General features: G+C 45.6%; 1 protein-coding gene across 1 annotated transcript; it reads right to left on the bottom strand.

The window, feature by feature from the left end:
* Positions 1-690: 690 nt before the first annotated feature.
* On the bottom strand, positions 691-17,140 carry TPRA1 (transmembrane protein adipocyte associated 1). The gene is made up of 11 exons (XM_058812707.1): positions 16,997-17,140; positions 13,250-13,452; positions 12,975-13,107; positions 10,179-10,265; positions 8,898-8,970; positions 7,885-7,964; positions 6,679-6,789; positions 6,219-6,279; positions 5,066-5,168; positions 4,362-4,442; positions 691-3,502 (listed from the first exon to the last, which is right to left on the bottom strand). Exons 2-11 carry the CDS (start codon positions 13,438-13,440, stop codon positions 3,268-3,270), a joined length of 1,155 nt encoding a protein of 384 aa, XP_058668690.1. The 5' UTR covers positions 13,441-13,452; positions 16,997-17,140; the 3' UTR covers positions 691-3,267.
* Between the last annotated feature and the right edge of the window lie 1,452 nt (positions 17,141-18,592).

Here is an 18,592-nt window from a genome sequence, read left to right as displayed (position 1 = left end):
CCAGATCCTTCCTGGATATTCAAAGCTCTTCTAGAGCACATTCCTGGAAGCAGGGAATATTTGGTTAATTGTGCAGCACCTTGTGTGCTGAACAGTCAGCCCATTGCCTGAGCTCTCAAGACAAGGGCACTGCACTGTGCACCCTGAGCTGTCTGCACCAGCCAGGCAGAGCACAGGGTGCCTGAAGCTCCCTCCCAGAGCACTCACCTGCCTCCTGCTCATTTCTCATCTGCCACCTGCTCACTTCACTTGATGGCACCTGATTTTTGGGCTGAAAAGAGCCCATGAACAGATATTCCTTACTCACCCTCTTCTGTCCTCCCCAAGGGTTTCACAGGCTCACACCATTGCTTTTCCAGGCTGGTGAGTTCTCAACCATGAGATTACTCCTCCAGAAGTGTTTCCATAACTGTGATCATTCCTGTCATCCTTCCCTAGGCCTTTCCAGGTGCACACTCCCAGCCAGATGGCAGACATCACCTGCAAAGATCCAGGAAGGACAGCTGGCAAAGGCAAACAAAACCACATCACACCTGTGCCCATGCATTTCTGCAATTCTTTTTTTAAATCTTCAAGTCATTTTTCCTCCCTAATATGTCTCATTTGAGAAATAAAGCATGACTATTTATGCCAAACTTAATTTTATTTATTTTACAGACAAAAATATACATTTATTCTGTATTTTCTCTCTTTTTACCACCCCCCCCCACATAACACATTTTGCTCAAGGACCACTTTAAGATGGCCCAAAGATTTATATACATAAATACATAACAGGAGGAAGGTCAGTCCATGACCTAGTGCAGAAGCTCCTCAGCAGCAGAACATGGGACAGAAATACTGGAGTCCTGCCAGGAAAGGACAGGATGGATGTTGACAACCTGCACAGGTGATCCTTCAGCACTGAATTCAGATGGTAAAAAAGGCAAATTCATAACAGGCTCTTCACATCACCAAGGAGGGCAAGTAATTCCTTTCACTCAGGGTGTTGGAAATCAACAAATACTTCTTAGGATGGAAAAGCAGTTGCTCCTTTAGTTCTCAACTGCTTTGAAATCTTCATCTCTCTCGACTCTGTCCAAGGCCCAGGGAAGCTTTGGTGGCTCTCCCACCCTTTCTAACCAACAGCAGCTCAGATCAGAGTTGTAAGCAGCACCAGGAGCAGCAGCACAGCAATTCAGGCAGCTCATCATCCATCCCTTTTACAGCAAGCAGTCCAGTGTGGCTCAGGCTGACTGACAGCAGTGACACAGCAGCATGGAACACTTCTCTAACGTGACAAGGGCTGACTTGGCCAGCTCCTCATCCAGCCCTTGCAGTCATTGCATGAAATGGAAATGTGACAGGCTGTGACCTACAAGAAACTATTCACCTCTAGCACACAGACAGATGGAAACCTTTTTTCCCCCCAGAAGTAAATAAAATAAAAATAAAAAAGAGGGGTGAGGGGTTGGGTGGGTTGGGGCACTGTTTTCAAGGTGCCAGTGCTAGTTAGAGGCCTGCAGGGCAAAGTACCCAGGCAGACAGAGAAGCTGCATTGCTCATTAGCAAAATAAGATAAGCAAAGGCCTGCATAGTTTTGGCAACCAATATGAACTTCATGTTCTTACCCACATTTTCTTTCCCTGTGGTGGGAACACCTGGTAGCAAACACCATCCTCCACCTAATGATCCAAACCAACCCCTCCACACTGCACCTTGCTACCTTTTACTTTACTCTTCAGGAACAGCAGTAAGTTGGGGCAAGAGATTCACACAATCCCCAAACATTGCAAATTCCCTCTTTCTACCATCCCTAGTGGAAAGCTGCTTACAGCAGATCTCCACCTACCTGGAGGACTCAGGTAGGAAAGCATCCCCAAATTTAGAGGAATACACACCTTCACCCTTGGAAAGCACAGGATATCCCAGAAACCAGACTGATGCAGCCTTTATAGGAACAGTTGCTGGATTGGAACACCTCGTTTTGAACCTGCATGCCAGACAGCTCAGACAACAGGAGTCCCTTTTCCAGCAGGGAAGAGGTTAATAAGAAGTTCCAGGAAGTCTTTAAAAGGACTGCTCCCCACATGCACATCAGCATTTTCAACATATTGAGCCATAAAACCTACACAGACCAGCAGCAGTCTGGGGATCTGAACTGCAATGTAAGGGAAGGACAGTGCCAGAGATACACACCCACCTCCCACTGCAGCACACCACACACCAGCCAGCTTGGTTCTAGCACACCTAAGGTGTTTGAGTTTCCAGTCACTAAATTCTGACAGCTCAGACTCATCATAGGCTTCTGCTCTGCCTCAAGCACCTGAATATCTCTGGAGCCTTCATCTGCAGAGTCACCTTCCTCCTCCAGCACTCTCCGAGCCCCTGCCAAAGCCATGAAGCAGGGTGCAGATGGAAAACACACCTACCTCACAGGTTTTACTCCTGAAACTCAGCCCTGATTCAGTGCTGTTACTTAGATTTTCCTGTGAGCTCAAATGCACAGCACTACAGCCCCCAGAGACTGCTTCACAGCTCCTTCAGCTCAGCTAGACAGCAGCACTGTTTGTCCTTCTGTCTCCCTACTGTTCAGTCACTTCACATCCATGCTGTGGGCTACCAGCCTTCCCCAAATGTTCTCTGGGCAAGAGAACACTTCATTCCACTTCATACCTCTTTTTCCCCATACACTGAGAACATTCCTTTTAACCACTAACAACTCCAACTCCCAATTTTCAACAGTGTTAGCTGAAACCAAGAGTGAGCCCCAGTGACCAGCTTCCCTCATCAGACACTATCACCACCTGTGCTGTTGCATTCTGGCAAGATGCAGGCAGCCATGCTGCTTAGCCCAGGAAGATTATCTTTGGTTTCAACCACCAAAATCTTTCTAATTATGTACAATACAGCAGTCAAACCATCCCTAAACACCACTGCTCTAAGTAAGAAACAAGTGCTTTCAGCCACTGATAAGAAAGGTGCCAGCCAGGGCTATCTTCTGGGTCATATTCACATCTGGAACATGGAGGATCAGGAAAGTTCAGTGTTTAAAGGTTTATGAACAAAACCACTCTACAATGTTCTCATGTAGCAACAGAAAGTGTTCTTCCCAAAAGGGTTTGGGGTGCCAACTTAGTTCCACAATAGGTGTTGGAAATCCTAAGGACAAGAGGAAAGCCACAGCAGGTAGCCAAGGACAGATTTCCAGTGAACATCCTAAGAGCTGTGGTATCAGGAAGTTTGGAAGGAAAGAAGTGAGGCCTCATGTGATTGAGGTGCCCTGCCTCAGGCATTAATGGATTTCCAGCGGTCACTGTCTATGCTGTTGATGCTGCCCACATGGTATGGCATAGAGGCCACATCATCCAGATAGGCTGTGGTGTCAATCTGAGTGCTTGAGTAGAACCCAGCATCCATCCCTTCCTTCTTAGCAACAGCATAAGGGTGGGGTAGGTGCACATCCACATCCTCAGGTTCATCCACCTGACACTTGTAGGAGAAAAGGATCTTCGGTTCAGACCTGGAGAGATGAAAGATTTAAGATGCATGTTTTACCAATGGGGTATCACAGCTACCTATCCTTAACTGAAATTCATCAGTGTTAACAAGTTGTGCATTTAGACCTCAAATACTCTTTAAATGAGCTTTTGCTGACACAAAAATGAGTCAGAACAGGAGTACACTTCAAGTTCTACCTGTGCACCTCATGAAAACCAAAATACAAACACTTTTAGATCAGCAGTTTTCATCTTTAACTCCAGACAATGTATCCTTCTAATTCCAAAGGGATGCAGAGGTATATTTTTATATTTTAAAAGCACTTTATCTTCTTATTTTGAAGCCTGCTGTTTCTCGCTAATGACCAACAAACACTAAAGCCCACACTAAACCACTCGTTTTCCCACCAAGGTGCAGTTCCTGTGAATGGCCACACGGCGGCGACCCCGGCCTGAGAATCGACCTTCCCAGGGCTCTTCACTAGCGAGCTCTGGGCCCATGGCAGAGCCCTCGGCTGAAGAGTTACCGAACTCCCTCATCCTTTCCACAAATTTACCCCAAAACCCACCCAGAAGGCCATTTAAGCCCCCAGGACTCAATTCCTCATTAAGCATTCAGCTATCAACTTCAGCAGAAAAATTTTGTATATGATGCTGATGCTGAAGAAGTGATCCTCTGAAATGTGTGAGGAATCCAGCATCAGCTCTGCACACAAAGGGAGCCCTACACAGAAGTGAGCAGCCACGGGTCACAGAAATTCTTCAAGGGCAGAAATTAAGACTGGTTCTCTAACTGGTGTAGTTGTAGATGGAGAGAACCTGAGCACAAAACACTTAAATGACAATATATACCCCTCTAAACTCCTGTTCCTGGCTACTCACCCAAAGAAGCCTTTTAGGAATGCCACATAGATGAGAGGTGCAAAGAAGCTGAAGTAAAGGAACGTGGTAGCATCAACACAGCTGTCAAGAACAAAAGGGAACATGAAGGGATTTAGTACTCCATTACAATACAGCTGAATAACACCCCTCACACCCTCCCAAAGAATCCAATTTCCCTCCAAAGTGTTCAGAGATCAAGGAAAATCATGCTAAACAAATTTAAACTGGTGCAAAGTTACAGTCATTGTCATCAACATGTGTCACTGCTTCTAGACACTCAGGGGAACTGTGCCAAAACACAAGGTCTGACCAAGAGCATAGTCTCAGTACTCCCAATTTTGACTCACAGATGTGACACTGATCCCTGCAGAATGAGACTCCAGGTATAAGGGTGTCTCCATATTTCTAACAAACAGACAATTTCCTCTCTTATTACCTACTAATGGCCAGTCATCAGTGGATTCACACTACTACTCTCACTCACCACATCAAGACAACTACAGCACACACAGCTCCACAACCTCTCCACTGGGGAGTTTCCTGATTACTTAAGAGGTCATTTGGCACAAACCAGAACCACCAGAAGGTTTATTCCTTCTCAGGAATACAGCATAGGTTAGTTTTCTTGGGAGGGGCAGTGTTAAAGGACACTCAAATACAACACAAGACCCAGGGCTGCAGACCTCCTCCCCCAGTGTACATACCACAGTCCTTCAATGATATCCACACAGAGGAGGGCACTGCCCAGGCCCTGCACCAGGTTCAGCAGTGCCAGAATGCCAGCATAGATATAAAAACTCTTCCTGGCTGTGGGAAAGACATGGATACACATGAAGCTCAACCTCAAACACCAGACCCATGGAAATCTGTTTGATGGAGATGCCAAATCCAACAGAAGCTTCTCACCACCTTGCCTCTAAGAACTGCTGAAGAATTAAGATTTTTTATTTAACCACCATGCTGGCAGGACTGATGGTGGTAAAATGGACTAAACCAGACCCTCCTGCATGTGTATGTGCACACACAAGATGGGTTTTGAGAGCAATGTTACAGCAATACATGCAAAGATTTAATTTGCAAGCATCTGGAACCGTGTCAGTCACATAACTGACTGCAAGGAAAACTGAACAAAACCAACCCAGCTGAACCAGAAGCTGTGCCCTTCCAATGTACAGCACTAAGAAAACTGCTCAGGAGACCTCAACAGGAGCAGCAGGGTATGCTGGACAGCAAGCAGATCACAGGACCTGTGACATGTGACATCCATATCCCCTCCCTCGGGATACCCACACAGCAATGCCAACACTGGTTAGAGAAGACTTAATAACAATAATAAGCTTAATAAGAGCTTACAAACACCTTAATAACAGCTTCTCTTTATTCAGGAGCTGCAGATATTCTGCAACAACAGCAAAAACCAAACAAACAGAAGCATTTACTTACAAAAGTAAAAGCCCAGATAAAAATTTTTGAGCATCTCCCACTTAGCCTTCCCTTCCCAGGGGATGACTAGCACACACACTTTAACATTATGTGTGCATTTCAAAGGAAGCTGTTATTAAGAAGCCATTTCTTAAGGCTCTCAGAAGATTACACATTACATTATACCTGTATCATTATCTGAGCAGTAGGTCTTGTTTTCCTAATGTAATTGTTTAGCTACTAAAGTAGCAGTATAACTGGTCTTACTCTGCTCTCCAAAAGACACAACATACTAATTTTTCTAGGGATAAGTCCTTTGCCTTGTTATCTAAACTCTGAGATGTGGAATGCACTGGCAGCACAAACACACACAGGAACCTTCTACTCCCATCTATGCTTTATCCTGCTGCTATGGAAAACACTACAGTTACCTACAGGGCAAAGAAATCCGGTCTTTCAGAGGAGTTTTTGGCAGAATCACCACCAAGGAATAGACCTGTTGAGACAAAGAACCAACAGTTCCATGGCTGCTTGGCAACTCAACTCGACCATCTTTGCAGGGATGGTGTGTGGTATTATACACTCCCTACATGTCTCAGGGCAGAGGCACAAACCCTTAACATTAAACACACTACAGAATGAAAGCCCCACAACTCCCCCATCAGCAAAAAACAGCTGAGAAACACAGGAGGGAGGAACATCTGAGCTCAGCTGGAATACAGCTTCAGCACTCCCACTGCACCTTGACTGCTTCAGCTTCCCCACCACATGAGAAGCATCACTATTGTGCTGCAGGAGGGGGATTGGGGCATTATTGTACTCAGATCATCCTCCTTGCTCCAATTAGAAAATACAAAGAAGCTATCAGAGTGCATAACATATTCTCAGTACTTACCAGGAAGAAGAAACAGGAGCTGGCAAGCCAAAAGTGTCTCCCACCATGGCCATAGATATTGAAGTCTTCTGCTGAGAGGTGGGCATCAGGGTACAGGATTTCCAGGGTGCCCTAGGAGAGAAGTGGCACCAATATGACTCTGTTACAAGCAGTATCCCCACTTAAATGCATATTTGGACAAGGGACACCATGTTTAAAGAAGTTCAGAAAGCAGCTGGCTTGCCCCCCACCCCCAACCCAACCAAGCCCTGCCCTACTTAGACCAAGTTACACTCACACAGAAGAGGAAGAAGCTAAAGACAAGAAGTGAGGAGAGAAAGAGTGACAGGAATCTACATCTGAAGGAAACTGGCACCAGTGACATTACAGAAGAGAGACTGAGGTGGACAGAGGATGCAAGCACTTTCCTGTCTAAAATAGACCAAGAGCTTCATTTCCATCTTTAAAGTAGACCTTTCTGCTGAAACATCCAGAATATAATTAGCTTGGGAAAGGACACTGTCTTGTTTAGGAGCTACTCATACAGACAGTGGAGAGCAAAGTGCTTGTAAGCACTACTGAACCCAGATATAGCTCCAACACTTGATATTTTATGAGGCTCCTCCAGCTTTATCATGTGGTAGTGATCAGCTCACTGCCTCTGCAGCCAAGAGCCTGGTCCCAGAACAAAGCTGTGTGTGTTATTCTGGCGCTGTCCTGAGTACAGAGACATGGGCTGACCACTGACATGCTGAGGAGGAGAATGAACCCAGACACAGATTGCATTGTTCAGGGACATGAAGACATGCCTAATAAACTGAGCCAGCAAGCCAGCTGCTCATCTGAAGAGAAGCAGGAGCTCTCAGCTCTCAAAGACTCAGCAGACAATGGCACTGCAGTGCCCTTACTTGGCAAGCACATGGTTTTCATGGCCCTTGAGGCCAGATCCAGAACTTGTGTTCAGGTGTGGAAAACCTCACTCTTGTTCCCAGATTTACTAAACAATGCAATCCACCCAAACCTCATTTCTTCACCTTACCTGAGCTGTTTATGCAGCAAAGAAGATAAGCAGATACTATCTGCTTATACACTGCCACAAACATTCAGTTTTCCTCCAAAACCTCATTTAAAGAGCAAAGCTGCCGCTTTCAGAGAGGAGTCAGACACTTGATTGCTTAACTTCAAGCAAAGTTCCTTCTTTTGCAAATTCTGCTTCAGGGTACTCACCTGGGTGACAGAATATGCCAGAGACAGCACAGTGGTGATTGCCAGCACACGTTTCACACTCGACTTGCTCTCCAGGTGACCTGCAATTATGGGGAATGCAAGTGACTCGGGATGTAATCCCAGCACTGGTTAAAAACAGTTCCTTCCAGAAGCAATAAAGGAAAACACTTTTATTTCCAGAAGCCTTCAAGGAAAGGTTAAAGCTCACTAAACCCTGTTTGGAGAGTTGAGCCTTTCACAGGCAAAAATCCTATTTATGAAACAACAAATTTTAACTTGCTTTCCTCCTGTCCACAGTAAGAGAAAACAACTAAGTCCTTCTGCAGAAAAGAAAAAAAAAAGTAATTACTCCAGCATCAAGTACACTGAGATATTATAAAGCTGCTCCTCAGGAAGAAGAGTTTATGGGAGGCTGGGGTAGAGAAATCTGTACTGGAATATACTGAAGTAGGCAATTTCCAGAAACTCCTTCCAATCTAAATTATTCTACGAGCCCTCAAAAGATGAAAAATGCAGTGCTCACATGCCCCACTGACATGTGCAACAGTGACACCCACCCTTTCCTCTACCTCTGATCCACAGGGAGAGGCATTTTCACTTATATAAATGAAAAACTGAAGATAAAGCATTTGAATGCAACCAGGATGGATCAAACCAATTAAGGATGGAATGAAGGGGATTGAAGGGCCCCCAACAGGACTATCTCAAATAAAATGAGCTTAAAACAAAGATCAGACTGTTGATCTTGGCATAAAAATCTTACTTAAGCTGTACACTCTATTGTATGGGTGCAGGACAAACCAAGCACATATAAACCCTTATATCACACAAACCATAGATCTGTAAGTGTAACGAGGCCTTCAGCCACTTCTAACTAAATCTCCACAATTTACCCTTTGTATTTATTCTATGGTCTTTTCACTTTATAGCATCAGCATCACCACAAACTTACAAAAGCAACCTCTGTGAAAGGAAAGGCAACAGGAAATAATCAAAGCACTCCTGACACATACCAAAGGCAAGGCCTAGGATCACCACGCTCAGTTCAATCGCCAGAAGGAAGAACCTTGTGATCTCCCACAGGATCTGAGAGATAACAGAGACCAGATAAACATGATTAGGTGTTTGAAGGAACCAGTTTGAAGTTAATAAAGCAAAACTCCAGGGGATGGCAGCCTCTGAATGCCTGGTCATTTCCACAAACCCTTCTCATGCTTTGTAGGGGTACTGATCACATGCTGGTTCCAAGCCCTGTTCCTGCCTGTGGAACAGAACAGTTGTGAGGGAAGGAGCAAATAGCAGCTCTGCAGAGAGGAAGTGGCCATGGTTTGCCTCAGTTGAGGATTTGTCACTTGTTTCAGATGTGTTCTTGCTGCTGTGCTCCTGAAGAGCACAAGCCCATGATGACCTCAAAAGTAAAATACTAAACAAGGCCAGTTCTCAAAGCAGTAGATCTGCCTGAACAAACTCTGTATTCTGCCCTCTTCCAAAGCCACTGGTCCTTACATCTAAAGCATATTCAAGTAAAAAGCACCCCCTGTTCCAGCTGTCAGTTGCAACCTCATGTTTTATTTGGTGAAACAAGACCCATAAAAAGCAGGTAAGGCAATTTTTCAGGGAGTCATGCAATAAATCAGTGCCAAACCTAGAACAAGCACCCAGATTCTGGCTTATTAACCCTTTACTCTGAACACTGATCCCAGAGAATAATGCCCAAAGACCTACACTCTGTAGGTGACTCCTCTTTCTCTAGCAGCTCAAGCACTGCAGAGCTTTTTGTTTTAAGTAATATTTTGCTACAAGTCAAATTAATGCAAAGGAACAGCACATACAAAGATATTTCCTCGTTGCTAAAGGTTCACCCTGTGCTCAGAGTGGTTGCAAGGACATTCAGGTGTCAGCTTCAAAGGGGAAGTTGGTTTTATTTGCATTCAATACAAAAATTTTAACATTTTCAAAAGCCACTGGAATACTGCAAGAGTAACAAAGGCCAGGTCTTGCCTATCCATTAAAGGTATCTGAATGTTCACCTCTTGCAAAAGGGACCCATTTAATCCCTGTAACAGGAAACTTTTGCTGCTACTATTTGTGTGTCTATTTTAGGAAATCCATTGTTTTACCATCCTGGATGTTGTGATGATTTAGATCCAGCTATCAAAACAGGATTCCACAGTACACATACCTACTGCAAAAAAAGCACATTCTTCTTGTACACATGTAAGAGGGAAGCCAGAGCAGATTGCTGTGATCAGAAGTTTACAAAGCACAGCCTCTAAAGTCAGTGTTGCACCTACCTTGTCAGCAACCATGGCAGCATCAGAGGCACTCACAGTCATGGAGACAACAGCTCGGGCAATGCCAACTAAAGCCACCACAAATACCTGCAAAAATGAGCAAAAATGAGCTCGTGTCAAAAGGCACACATGCAGTAGTGATCAGAAACCCTTCTGGAACACCACTTTCAGGTCAGCTTTCCAGGCTGGTAATGTGTACTAAGAATTTCCTGTAGCAGACTAGAGTTAATTTCCTCCAAAAGATTCCTCAGACCCATTAGATAGGAGAAGTGCCTTGGAATTTGGGAAGGAACAATTGTCTCAGATTAAGCTCTGAAGAGTTCTTCACCCAATCTTTACAACAGTATCTTTAGTCTTCCCTTCATTCCACTGGGGCAGGGGAGGAGAAAAAGAAACAGACAGAAAAAACATTACAAAACCTCTGAATTACAAAACCAAATGGTTGGTATGTCTGACTAAACCAATCACATCAGATAACAGAAACCACTAAATACCAACTATACAATTGTGGCAAAACTAAACCTGCAGCTCTCTCACTCCATACTGACAATGCTCAGGAATGCAGAGGAAAAGTCACCTGCAGCCACCAGCTTTAAAACATCTTGCCCTGCTGCAGAGTGCAACACAGAGATCCCCAACTCACTTCACATACCATTGAAGCATGACAGCTCAGTGAGGTTTAGTTTCCCTGTGCTGTCACAGCCACACTATGCAATTAAGAGCTCAGTTGGATGTATCTACACTCCACTGTGCAGACTTACACTCTAAGAAAGTGGAGTTTTCCAGATAAAACTCTCTAAATGTCACTTTGATCCTAATGGTGGAGGTAGGAGACAGCCAAACCTATCAGAGAACCAAGCTGATTCTAAGGTGGTTGCAGAATGGAAATGACCAATAAGTGACCCACAGATGAGTTTCTCTTTCTTAGAGGAAGAAGAGACAGCAATGGCAAGAAAGAAGATTACAATAATCCCTCCTGGGGTGGAAAACTCCATGACAAAACAAAGACAAAAAAGATGGGTGCCTGCAGATATATAATGGTGTTGTAGAGCTGCAACAGCTCACTGGAGAGGAACACACATCTTTTTGTTTCCTCTCTAAGCAGGTAGACTCTTCCCAATCTGTTACCTCCACATTAATCACCAAGTCCACAGAAAGCATTCCTCTAGAACATGACAAACAGACCTCACAGAACACACTTCCATCCTCATTTCCCAAAACATACTCAAGAAACGAGTATGAAACTGAGTTAAAGCATTTTCCTCTAACACTGTGAACTGGATTTGGCTGGGATAGAGGAAATTTCCTTCACAGCAGCTGGTATGAGGCTGTGTTTAGGATTTTTATGCTCAAAACCGTGTTGATAACACAAATGTTTTCATTACTGCTGCACTGCACTTACACAGAATGCAAGACATTTTTGCCTCTCATCCCACTAAAGCAATGAGTTGGCTGGAGGTGCACAAGTTAAGAGGGGACAGCTGACCCAAGGAATATCCCATGTGGCATCATGCTCAGCACATAAAGACAGGAAGAAGGAGGAAGGAAAAGACTTTCAGAGTAATGGTGTTTGTCTTCCCCAGTAACCATTACATGTGATGGAACCCTGCTTTCCTGGAAACAGCAAAACACCTGCCTGCCCACGGAAAGTGATAAGTGAATGCCTTGCTTTGCTTTCTCTGTGTGCACAGCTTTTGCTTTGGCTTATTAAACTGTCTTTATCTCTACTCACAAGTTTTCTCACTTTTATTCTTCTGATTCTCTCCCCTGTTCCAGTGAGGGGGAATGAGAGAGCAGCTGTGTGGGGCTGAGCTGCCATCCAGAGCATGAAGTCAGTTCACTTTCCTCCCTTTGATTTATCAATAGTTTTGTTTTGCAAAGCCTTTGGCACAAACCTCTACAGACCATGTGCATTACTGGAAACATGTAGGAAGGTTTAAATCCAGACTGGAAAGGGATGATAATATTTTTAAAAGGTTGAAACATTTGTGCATATACCTGGTTATTCAAAACTGTGCAGAAGCCCAAAACCCCAACTCCTGGCTTGAAAGGGCCAACAAAGATTCAGGTGAGGCTACTAGGGCAAGCCAGGATATCAAAAAGCTTCTGAATGGTATTTTTAAACAAATTCAGGTAGGTCCTTAGCTGCATTTATGATGTCCTGTAAGCAGTATCAAAGGGCACCACGGGACTGGTGAGAGGAGAACAGCAAGATCTTTGATGTTTGTGAACTGTAACTGTACTGAATATTCTGTTTCCACCTAAGGAATGATAAAGAATATCAAGTCAGGGCCACTTTGACATGATGTGAAAGAAACTAAGAGGGTTGGGTTTCTACATTCCCAGACTAACCAGAACTCTGTCACATAACCATTTTCCCTAGCAGATGACCAAGCTTTTCAACAATTTGACACAAATTATTCTTCTTTCACTACCTCAATGGAAAGCTGGGTTTGTGTCCCATGCTACTTACTGCAAGGAGCAAAGAAAGATTAAGACACTACATTCCAAGACATCAAAGTAAGAAAAGAAGAAAAAAGGGAGAGGAAAAAGTGAAATCACCACAGGAGAACAAAATCCAGCAGATCTGGCCACAGAACCTATTAAAAGCTGAATTAAATCAGTGAAAAAAATGTCTACTTCTTGTAGTACACCTTCAACTAGCAGACTGAAAGCAGGGAAAGCAGGTTTTATCCCTGCAAGAGCTGGTCTAGGCTCTCTCCACTAGTTCAGTGATATTGTTCAAGAGTGGTAATAAAAATTGCTCATTAGTTCAAAGGCTGTAGTGGTACTCACTAGTATGTAGAATGTAGTGAAGATTGGGCTGGAAGTGACCCGGATTTTGGCCCTGGCAGAGGGCAGCTTCCAGAGGAGAAACATAAAGAAAAGCACATTGGGAACCAGGAGCAGAAGATCCCAGTAGCGGACTCTGCAAAAAGTAAATAAAACAGGTTTTATCCCTGATCTTCAGCCTCTAGAAAGGAAAGCACCAGCCCTGATCCCTTCTCAAGCAAACTGAGAAACAAAGCTCTTTCCCTTGGTCTAGGGTCAGACCATTTCCTCCAGCTCACCTGGACTTCCCAATGTCTTCATAGAGCAGCAGCAGGCACTTGTGTGGCACTGTGATGTTGGTGTCGTTGGTCACGTGCGTTGTCATTGGGGACAGAGTTGTCACATTATCCAGCGCTGTCACCAGCGCAGTCGAATGTGTGATGTTGTCAGACACAGAGAATGTCATCACAGACATCATGGACTGGAACATCCTGTCCTCCTTCTGGTCCAGATCAAACAGAGCAAGACAACCACAGCAGAGGAAAAAAGCAATATTAAATCAGTTGTGAGTCACAGCTAAAAAACACATCCTTGCCATTAAGCCCCTGCACAACAGCTTCCTGCCTGCTACAGCCAATTATCACCATGTCAAAGACTGTATGACACAATGAAATGCCACCTGCCCTAACTCTGTACAGCCATTAGGGTGGTCAGTACAAAACCACACTTTGATATCAGAGTAACAAGCACCTTCAAATGGTGCTATGTGGATTAAATTTTGTCATTCTTGGAGCTTCAGCAGATTCCTAGAAGAAATCAAGACTTAACAGCAATACATGGCATCATCAGATAGAGACAAAACCCCTACTTTACCAGGACATTTATTCTTGGTCCCAAGATCAAGAAGTGATAGTCAGTAATTTGATTTCATAGTGCAAAGAAAAGATGAAGGTCCCTCCTAAAACCCCATTGCTGTTACCAGCTCTGAAGTCTGAGAGTAGGGGGAGCCTCACATAGGCCCACCTAAAGGGACTGTACAGTCTTTACCTTTCAAACCCGACACCGGCAAAAACCAACATGCAGCTTTCTTTTTCTAACCCTCTGCAAGACACCAGAACAATTCTATTTTTGAGCAACTCTCTTCCCACCCTAAAGCAGAACCCTGACTGTTAAGGTACTTCAGTAGCTACAAGCTGAATACAAACACAGGGTCCAATCACCCCTTGTGACAATCCCCAAAAGAGAGATCACAGACAACCCACAGATGCAGAAATGATAAATCTCTGACAGCCAACATCTTAAAGATGCACATTGCCAGGGACAGCACTCGAGCAGTCTGTGTGTTATAGCTAATCCAGGATTTATTTTAAAAAATTCTCCCTGTTTGACTCCAGCCCTGACTTGCGTGGTGCAAACTGACAGCCCCATGACAGGGCTCAGAAGGTATTTTCCCTTAGAGGTTCTGAGTGAGTCACCAGCTGGAAAGCAACAGCACAGCCCTGTGTCATCTGCTGAGCTTTCAGAGTTCAGTAGCACCTTCTTCAGAGACTTGCTTGAGACTGTCAGTCATAGGCTCTTCTTTCTCTTTCTTCAGAGGCTGACACTCTTCCCAGGTTCTCTAAGGGGCAAGGGAATCATCCCATCCTCAGCCAACAAACCTGACAGATATTCCCTGAGCTGGGATTGTCTTTTGTGACTGCTGTATGCAGTGCTGCATGAGAGGCATCACAGTAAATAAACACAAAGATCTGGAAGGAGCAGCTTTGTGCCAAGATGGCGAAGTCTGGGCCAAAAAATTCTAAGTAGAGGTTCCAGCAAACGACCTTCACATTCCAAACTCTTCTCTGGAAATGTCCTCTCTTCCCTCCAGCTACTCATTTCTCTGAACAGCCAAGAGAAGAATTTTCTCTGAATAATTTTGCTCCATTCTTTTCCTCTGTAACACCACTACATGTCAGTAGAGCTGAGGTCAAGAACAGTCACATTTGCCAGCACAGAAAAAATTCCACATGATTTTTTAAAAAGCTGGGGAAAAGTTAAGAAGAACCTCACAGACCATGGGCAGAATAACATTATCAACTGTGAACCATCACAACCTCCTAGTAGCTCTTCTGAGACAAATAATTCCATCTGCCTGCCACACTGAAAAGAGCTCAAGTATAAAGCTGTGAGAGATTTATATTAGCAAAGCAATTTCTTATGGAAAGAGCAAGCAGGCTCCATTGTTTTTCACCAGAAGCCACCACTATCACACAACAGCAGCTGCTGATAAGGAGAGGAGTTGGCCACATGGAACAGAAGTCATGAGGTTTCAAAGGGCAAAGCAGAATCAAGCTCACCTCTCAGCCAGGCTGCTCACTACAGCCTGGTACTTGTATTCTTCCTCCCCACATAAAGTGTACACAAAGCAGAGCAACAGAACAGCCAAGGTGATAAGAGAGGGCAGCCAAGGCCACCAGACAGCACTGTGGTCATGCTTTTCTAAAAGCTAAGGTCTACAGCACAGATGTTGAGAACTGGAACACTCCTGTCCAAATCAACAGCAAAAAATCCCACAGCAGCAAGACCAAGAATTGAGGGAAAGGATCCAACTAGGGATCAGCAATGCTGCTCCTTTCAGCACACGGTCCTTGCCCTGTCTGGTCCTAAATAAATCCAGTCAGCTGAGCATATCCAAGAGTTCACTCACCACACCCTGCCTGCTTCAACCAGCCCAGCCCATCGGGGGTAAAATCACCCCAGAGCCACGGGGAAAGAAACCAGTGCTGCTATCATGGTCTCCCCTTTTCATCCAGCAGGCAGCTCTGTACACCAGAACACAAAATAACATGTTCTCCTACACTCCAGATGAAGTCAGGCTGATTTGGTGAAGGCCAATTCCTCAGTCCAGACCCTGCATTCAGACTAAGAACATGGGCATGATTCCTGGGCTGCAGTGACAGAGCACTGGGCAGGGCTCTGCTGCACCTTCAGGGAAATGTTATTGGTCCTTGAATCATGGCACTGTAACAATATCAGAGCTCAATGAAATTCAGACTTCACATCATTGGCAATTGTGTCTGTTCCTTCCAAGCCCACCTACAGAAAGATGAATTACAAACTGCACAAGTTGCACCTGTAATAAAAAAATCAAAACTTTTCTGTCTTTCTGCAAGCAGCATCAGAAAGTCTCTTAAGTACAGATCTTGATATGTTTAAGACTGCTTCTTATGATACTGTATTTGTGCAATAAAAACTGCACTGACCAGATCCCTACTCAAATAATATAACTGCTACTTCAGTAACTTAAACGCTTAAAAATACCCCAGAACACTAGAAGTAAAAAAACAACAACCAACAAAAAAAAAAAAAAAAAAACAAAAAAAAAAACAAAAAAAAAAAAAACACCACAAAAAAAAATAGCTTTTTTTTTTCTTTCGGTTCTCTCTCTTCCTTTTTAAGAAATAACCTCAACCCTCCCTTCTGGTCACAACAGTTGCATTTTTCATTTCACTCTGAGAATTTAAGACGGGGATTTTCCCTCAGTAATTAAGGCGCTCCCTTCCACCTTCTCTCTCACATCTCCTTCTGAACTAAGCTTAAAAAGAAAGGAACTGCAACGAGGGGGGAAAAAAAGAGAAATACGGAAAGCAGAAGTATAAACACTAAGCCTAAACCCTCAGAGAGGGAGAACCATGGCCCAGAGGTGGATTTCAGAAATACGTATCCCGGGGTTTTTTCTGTTTTGGTTTTGATTCCTGTGGAAGGCGGGGGCACAACACGCAAGGAAAGTAGCAGAGCGCGGTCACTCGGTTCCAGCTGCCGAGGAGGCGCCGCCGGTGCCACAGGCACAGCCGAGCCCCGCTGCAGTTCCAGCCCAGCCTGCAGCTGCCCAGGGCTGCCCCGGAGCTCCGGCCATGGGGCTCCAGGAGGCTCTAGGAGGCCCTCGGAGGCCCGCGGCCCCGCCGCCCCGCTCTGAGGCGCCGCAGTGTCGCTCTCTCCCTCCTTCTCCACTGCCCCCCTCCCGCGGCCCCGCTCCGCCCGTCCCCACCAGGCCTCGTTCGTACCCAGCCCCGCTCCCGCCGCCGTCGCCGCTCTGCTCAGTCCCGGGGTCCCGGCCCCGCCATCCCAGCCCCGGCCCTGCCGCTCCCCTCAGCCGGGGAGCGTCGCTGAAGAGAGGCCGGAGCGCAGCGCCGCGCAGCCAGAGGGAGACGCGGCCGCCACAGCCGGGGCTTATCGGCTGAGCCCAGGGGCGCTATTGAGAGACGGTCCCCGAGAGGTCCGCGGCTGGGCCAATCAGAGAGCGGGTGCTGTCAAAGGGCCCGACAGAAATAGCGGAGCCAGCCAATAGGAAGGGCCGGGAGGCGGGACTAAGGGGGCGGGTCCGCCACGCTTTAAAGGCGCCCCGTCCCTCACACACCTGTGGGTCGCTAGCCGGGTGGGAGCGGTGGTGGCGGGCAGGGCGGTGACCCCGGGGCTCGGCGGGTCGGGTCCGGCGGTCTTGGTTCGTCCCATCCCGGGCAGTCTCTGTCCTTTCCAGCCCGATCCCACCCCAGAACCCGTGCTCTGCTGTCCTGCACTCACCGTCACGCTGCTCCGGGCAGCCAGCACAGTACAACTCCTCTGTACGGCCTCAGGATGCGAGGCAGGGCAGTTAATAATTGAGGGAGATCCGATAATAATTCCTGCAGGGGAGAATGATTAACAACCTGGGAGTTTGGCTTGTGAGGAGAGTTCAAAGCTGACTAAAGAAACTCGGCGTAGCTTGGACAGCAGCTGCTAAGGGGAAATGCAATCAATAATTAGCAGGATTTCAAGGTGCGAATACCAGACGGACAAAAGAGACGGTCGGTATTGTAAACAAGGAAGCAACTGGGACAAATGAGCTAAGATTTATTTAGGAAATTAAAGGAAATAACCAGCTAAGCACCAGCACGTTATTCTCAGCAGTAAGAGCTGAGTGACAGAGAAGTTTCAAGGAGAATGGTTTTTATCTGAGTCACTGCAAGGACAGCAGGACTCATTGTGGCACGGGTTTCTACCTGTGGCTCACCTGTGGCTGCAGGGTTTGCTTCTGTAGGAATGAAAGGCTTTTGCCATGCTGAAGTTTGCTCTACAGAGCCTACACCTCTTTAGAAGATCCCTACCTTGGCCAAGTTTGCAGGTTCTGCTCTAGCAAACCATACACAGAGGGTTCCAGGCCCTGCTCACACACAGATAGTGCTTCATCCTCTTCTTAGGTCAAATTTTCCAGCTAGCTTTCCTCAGCCAGCCTCATGAAGAAGTTATACCTGGAGACTTGCCTGCCTCAGCCCTATTCTTATGATTTTCCACTGGGTTGAAACAGGTTTTCATGCTGGTGTCATGCCTTTGGAATGACATCTGGAGAAGCCAGTCCTTAGCTTGTCTCATCTCACACTGTCGCTCAGGTTAATGATATGTTGCAATATTTTGACATGTTCCATTTATGGATCCAAGCTCAAAGGCTTGTCTGACTCCAAGATCTCTGAGTTATAGAAGGGACACTTCTGTTTAGAGAGAGGTGGAGTGTTTCTGCCTAAGAAGTGCCTTGGTAACAGACAAGTAAAATCCATGTCTTCTCACTTGTAGCCTCAGGCACTAACTAGTTGAATGTGTTACCTCCCACATAACTGTGTCACAAG

Source organism: Ammospiza caudacuta, chromosome 12 (genome assembly GCF_027887145.1).
Source record: "Ammospiza caudacuta isolate bAmmCau1 chromosome 12, bAmmCau1.pri, whole genome shotgun sequence".
Taxonomy (NCBI): Eukaryota; Metazoa; Chordata; class Aves; order Passeriformes; family Passerellidae; genus Ammospiza; species Ammospiza caudacuta.
Note: the sequence above shows the minus strand (reverse complement) of the source record. Positions and strands in the feature narration are given on the sequence as shown.

What these genes read in the sequence shown, in the direction of transcription:
- TPRA1 (XM_058812707.1), bottom strand. Translation starts at nt 13,440, where the DNA reads ATGTTCCAGTCCATGATGTCTGTGATGACATTCTCTGTGTCTGACAAC. An exon ending in TCACTACATTCTACATACTA is followed by an intron (nt 10,266 to 12,974) that starts GTGAGTACCACT and finishes TCATTTTTGCAG; the next exon opens with GTATTTGTGGTGGCTTTAGT. An exon ending in TGGCATATTCTGTCACCCAG is followed by an intron (nt 6,790 to 7,884) that starts GTGAGTACCCTG and finishes CTTCTCTCCTAG; the next exon opens with GGCACCCTGGAAATCCTGTA.